This window comes from Triticum urartu, chromosome 7A (assembly GCF_056163025.1).
Source record: "Triticum urartu cultivar PI428250 chromosome 7A, HENAU_Tu73, whole genome shotgun sequence".
NCBI lineage: Eukaryota > Viridiplantae > Streptophyta > Magnoliopsida > Poales > Poaceae > Triticum > Triticum urartu.
The window spans coordinates 507778264-507783959 of NC_141879.1; the positions used below are offsets into that span (position 1 = coordinate 507778264).

Below are 5696 nucleotides of genomic sequence, written 5' to 3' on the forward strand. Positions count from 1 at the left end.
AGCTCCTGCAAAGATTGGGTTTTAGCTCACGTTGGAGGGACTGGACCACCATGCTGTTGTCAACGGCTTCCTCCTCTGTCCTGATGAATGGTGAGCCTGGGGAGAAGTTCTTGCACCGTCAGGGTCTGCGTCAGGGAGACCCTTTCTCGCCGTTGCTCTTCATCCGCGCCATCGACCCCCTCCACCGTCTGCTGGCTACGGTGACAGAGAAGGGGATGCTGGCTCCATTGCCGGGCCGGGGAACAAGCATGAGAGTATGCCTCTACGCCGACGATGCAGTAATCTTTGCCAATCCATCCAAGCCCGTGGTGGAAACACTGCTAGGCCTGCTCGCAAATTTTGGGGAGGCCTCGGGGCTTCACCTCAACCAAAGTAAATCATCTGTGGCTGCCATTAGGTGCGACAGTGTGAATTTGCCGGAAGTGCTACAAAGTTTTGGAGGCTCACTGACAGATTTCCCAATGACTTACCTCGGGCTACCGATCTCGACGACCAGGCTAAGATTGTCTCACTTCCAATTCATCCTAGACAGAATAAAAGCGCGACTGGCGGGCTGGAAAGGAAGGCTGCTCAACCTGGCAGACAGGAGGGTTCTAGTCCGGTGTGTGCTCTCCGCTCTGCCAACTTTTGCCATGACAGTCCTCAAGGTCCCCAAGAAGATCATTAGAGAGATCGACAAGGCTACAAGGCGGTTCTTATGGACCCAGGATGATGAGCTCACAGGCGGGAAGTGTAAGGTGGCCTGGTCCAAAGTCTGCTCCCCGGTGCGGCAAGGTGGGCCGGGCATCCTCGACCTAAACAAATTTAGCACTGCCCTTCGCCTCAGATGGCACTGGCTAGCGTGGGAGCAGCCCGGAAGACCGTGGACGCAGCTGCAAATCCCAGCGTCGAAGAAGGAACGTAGAATCTTCAGCTTGGCTACAAGAGTTCAGATCGGAAACGGCCGCAAAGCTAGTTTCTGGAATGACAACTGGATAGGGGATTCTCCTTTAGCTATCTCATTCCCAGCAGTCTTCAATCATGCCCGCAGGAAGAACAGAAGCGTCGAGTCATCACTCCGGAATGATCAATGGATCAAAGACCTACAACATGGAAACACAATGGCCATAGCTCCAGAATTCCTGTCCATTTGGTGCATGATCAGCACTGCAAACACCGTCTTGCGGCCTGACGAAGATGACCTCATAAGATGGCAAGGCACAAGCAATGGTTGCTACACTGCAAGCTCTGCATACAATAAGCAGTTCCAGCCGGTTGCTCTGTCCAATCTCAACAATATGATCTGGAAAGTGTGGGCTCCTAACAAACTCAAGATGTTCATGTGGCTGCTGCTCCAAGACAGATTGTGGTGCAATGATCGGCTTCAGAGGAGGGGTTGGACCAATAACTACTTTTGCTAATTATGTCTCCGCAACCTTGAAACATCTACACACTTGTTTTGGGACTGCAGTTTCGTGCGGGAAGTTTGGCTGCACGCGGCAGGGCGATCTGGCTGCTCCTCTCTGGCTCCCTTGGACAGGGGTCTCCTTAACTCTATGCAAATGATTCAGGAAATCATCAACCGGGCAACTCCACAAAGCAGAGGAGCAATCCGATCGATAATCATTATGATTCTGTGGGAAATATGGAAGGAGAGGAATGACTGCACCTTTCGCGGCTTGCTGCCTTGTTTTCAGCGTGTATGTGCAAGAATCAGCAGCAATTTGGAGCAATAGAGACTAGCAGAAGCCAAGAAATTAGAGTCCCCATTCGGGGATCTGTTGGGAGAGATTTAGTTTTTTTAGTTTCTGGAGGGATAGCTGTCTGCATGGCCATCCCTCCCCTCTTTAATTTTCTTTGATCGTTTTGATCACACCTTTGTACTCTCCAATCTGCTAAATCAATGAAGCCAGCGAGCTGCTGGGTCTTTAAAAAAAAGTATCTCGAAGGTGCTCATAAGGATAGGGTGTGCGTGTGTGCATTCATAGAGGTAAGTGTATACGCATATGTATGAACGCTTGCGTCTGTACTGTATTCAAAATAATATATCAGTTGTGTGTTTTTGAAAAAAAAACATGGAGCATTGTTACATATATTTTCTCCTAAGAAAAGGTAAAGGATTTTTTGTTGTTGAGGGGAATAAAGATGTTCTTTTAACTAATAAAGATAGTTGTTGAAGACATGTAGAACTCTGGCTTGGTTGTTATACGGGGATAGATAGACGTGCAAGATCTTTTTCCAAAGATGAGCTTCCTTCTCCCAACCTTGGATTTCCATCCATATATGCGTAGTCAGGGCATTTCCAATATCGATCCTTAAACCTCCCGCATCCGGATCGCGTTGTTTGGATCGTGGAAGCCATCCAACGCGGTTCTATATCGGTCCGTGCCGTGGTCCGGACGTACTTTCTCCCACAAACTAAAGACAAACGTGAAGGGCTTTGCGGAAGTACGGACCACTCCCAAGCCCTCTTTCTTTTGCGGAAAACTGTCGATCTATTCATCTTCAATCATGGTAGTACAACGAACACCAAAAATAATAAAAATTACATCCAGATTCATAGGCCACCTAACAACGACTACAAGCACTGAAACGAGCTGAAGGCGCGCCGCCATCATCGCCCCTCCCTCGCCGGAGCCAGGCACAACTTGTTGTAGTAGACCTCTTCTGACCGCCTTGGCCCATCCAAACCCCTTTTCCTTTGCTCGCGCGCGTTCTCACCCGGCGCCAACTATCCACATTCATGTCGCTGTAGAACTCGCCGCTCCACATTGAAGACGGCTCAGGGCGGACACGATCTCTCATTGCCTCCCCCATTGAAGTGGTGCACCAGTCGAGGGCGCCACTCGCCGCACTCCCGACTGAACACGCCTCCTTGCCGCATTGAAATACCTCCATTAAACCCTCGTGGAAGCCGAGAAACCTACTCCAGCCAGACGTCCGTTCACGATCGGGCCGCCATTAAATGCAACGCCGGGCAGGCTCCTCCCCTTCGCCCTCTATTTAAACGAGGCCAGACGTCAGGTAAGAATCGCACCACCAAGTCCGCCGCTCCCAATCTCCTCCTTCCATAATTTCTCCACCCTTTTGATGACATCCGGCGAGTAGGAAGAGTAGTTCTCCGGCATAAAAGCCGGCTGGGTGGCCCTGCCGAGCCCGCGGGATACGAGCGAGGTAGCTCGCTGCTCCACCTCTCTCGCCTAGTTCGACGGAGCAAGTTGCCGCCCCAAGCCGGCGCATGGTTCAGCAACTCGCCGCTCCAAGCCAGCTTGCAGAGGAGAGGCAAGTTGCTCTAGGCCGGCACGGCGGGAACCAAGGCGGTATGGGCATCGTCACTACCGTGGACGCTACCGCGTCGTACCGCCCCTCCCGTGCTTGCGACCGCGCCATCCGCCGTCAACGCGCGCGTAACTGCACCCTGCCGGCAGAGAAAGAAGCCGGCTGCACGGAGATCGACAAGTCGGTGGCCGGCGCGTCCGCGTCTGCCGTCAACATGGAGGGAAAGTAGAACACGGGAGTCCGCCGCCGCTTGGGTCCCAGGAAGGCCACCGCTGAGGCGACGCCGGCGTACACAACCGGTGTCTTGCCTGGTTCTTCTTCAATGCAGACCATCAGCGGCCCCTGTCTGGGCTTCACGAAAGCGGAGGCGCCCCCTTCCCTTCCGGCTGAAGCACCAGCCGGCGGTCCCACTCCGATCAGCGGCGGGGAAGCGAGCCGCCCTTTGCGCTGAAGCATATACCTCTGGGGCTTCCGACAGTCTGTGAGCGGTCTGCCGGACATGAGAAGACAAAGGGATCCGTCACGGCCGACTGTAGACTAGAGAAGTTCTTAGAGTCCTTAAAAAAAGGTAAACATATTTTTAAAAAAATTAATCATGTTTTTTGACCTCATAAAATTTAAACATGTTTGTTGAAGACATGTAGAACTTTGGCTTGCTAGCTTCCAAACAGTTTAAACTAGTTTACACAAGGATAGATGGGCAAGATCTTTTCCAAAGTTGAGCCACACTTTTCCCAACCGTTGATTTCCATCCATGAAAGATGTTGCAAGTCTATCAGCCCCAACAAAAGCAAAGATCTCACTAACTAAAAAACAGAAGGAAAGATCTCTTTCCGTACATCAAACCACGGACACGTGCATGCTTGCCATATAAACGATCCTAACAACCTATATATTCGCACGTAACCGACGCAGTGACATTCCAAATTCAACCGGTGGATAGACGTACGATAGATCTCCCCCGCGCAATCGCATGAGCGGCGCCATGGATTCCCGCCGCCGCATCGACCCCGCGGAAGAAGCGCGCCACCGGCAGGTGATGGACAGCCTCGGCGTGTACGACGCCGACTGGGCTCTGTCCAAGACCTTGGAGCAGTCTGACGTCCAGTCGGGGCAGAACCGGCTGCTCCTCACCAAGGAGACGGTGCGGGGCGGCCCTATCCCCAAGTTCTTCCCGGAGCTGGAGGAGCTTGGTGACGACGGGCTGAACGCCCAGAACAAGGTCTCGGTCAAGGTCCTCGACGCGAAGGGCCACGAGAAGGATGTGCACCTCCGCTACCTCAACTCCAACAGGGCGTACCGGGTCGTGGGGTCTGACTGGAGGAAGCTAGTGGAGGAGAGCCACATGTGCAAGGGAGACCGCCTCGACATGTACGCGTGCAGGCGCGGCGACGGCGAGCGCTGTCTCTTCGTGTTCAGGAGCAAGGGCGGTGGTGATACGTCCAGCTGCACCGGACGTAAGCGCACCCGACAGCCTTCCGTCGCAGCTCGCTATCCTGCCGCGGACGACGACGACGACTTCGTCGATGCTGGCCGTGCTGCTGATCGGAGCGCCAAGCGAGATTGGAACAGCCACTATTACGCAGACGCCGATAACACCGGAAGCCATCGGAGAGATCGTGGCAAGAAGCACAAGCGAGCTAAGAGCGGCCATGTCAGGAGAGAAGATCATATGCGGGTTGCGGTCGACGACGATGTGAAGGCTCTTGATTTCCAGGGTGATTACGGCTGTTACAAAGCCGAGAGGAGAAGGGTAGATAAAGCACCTTGGACATTGCCGAACTACAGTGGCAAGGAACAAGAAGCTGCCAAAGGCCTCTTAATGTTGAAATATGCTATTTTTGCTGAGCACTATAAGGGTAGCATTTAGTTGCTTCCATACAGTTAGGAGTTAATCAGGGCTGTTTTTCAGCACTTCGTATATACTGTAATAGTCCCGATTTTGTAGTAGGCAGGCTAGTTTGATTTTCTTTTCCCGATTAGGCTAGTTTTGAAATTTTTTTCCCGATTAGGCAAGTTTTTCCCGATATTGTAGTTTATCATAGTGTAATTTGAGAGAACATATACAAGAAAAAGGTTGTGGTTGAGCTCGATGTAGCTAGGAACGTCCTTCTACTTTGAACTTTATTTTGTGGCATTATAATTTGATGTAAATAATCATGAATATTGTACCAAATCATACATTGCCACACAAGGGCGCACTCGACTCGCACACATGCGAGCCTCGATCTAGGGCCGCCACCGCCGCCACCACCAAACACCGGATCCCTCCTCTGTTGCCACCTCCCGCTGGCGCATCTTCCTCCCCAGCCACACCTTCCTCTCCTCGCCGCCGCCCGAGGCGCCCTCCGGCGAAGTCCGGATGGCCCTGTGAAAGGTGGCAGCGGGGCCCTTTTCTAGCTGATTGGCGCTGCTGTGGCGGTCGTGATACATGGATC

At 52.6% G+C, this 5696-nt stretch overlaps 1 protein-coding gene across 1 annotated transcript; it reads left to right on the forward strand.

Moving 5' to 3' along the window:
* The first annotated feature begins 4231 nt into the window (after positions 1–4231).
* LOC147960176 (uncharacterized) lies at positions 4232–5128 on the forward strand. The gene has a single exon (XM_087537688.1). The coding sequence runs from the start codon at positions 4232–4234 to the stop codon at positions 5126–5128; it is 897 nt and encodes a 298-aa protein (XP_087393814.1).
* The last annotated feature ends 568 nt before the right edge of the window (positions 5129–5696 follow it).

What these genes read in the sequence shown, in the direction of transcription:
- LOC147960176 (XM_087537688.1), top strand. Translation starts at nt 4,232, where the DNA reads ATGAGCGGCGCCATGGATTCCCGCCGCCGCATCGACCCCGCGGAAGAA.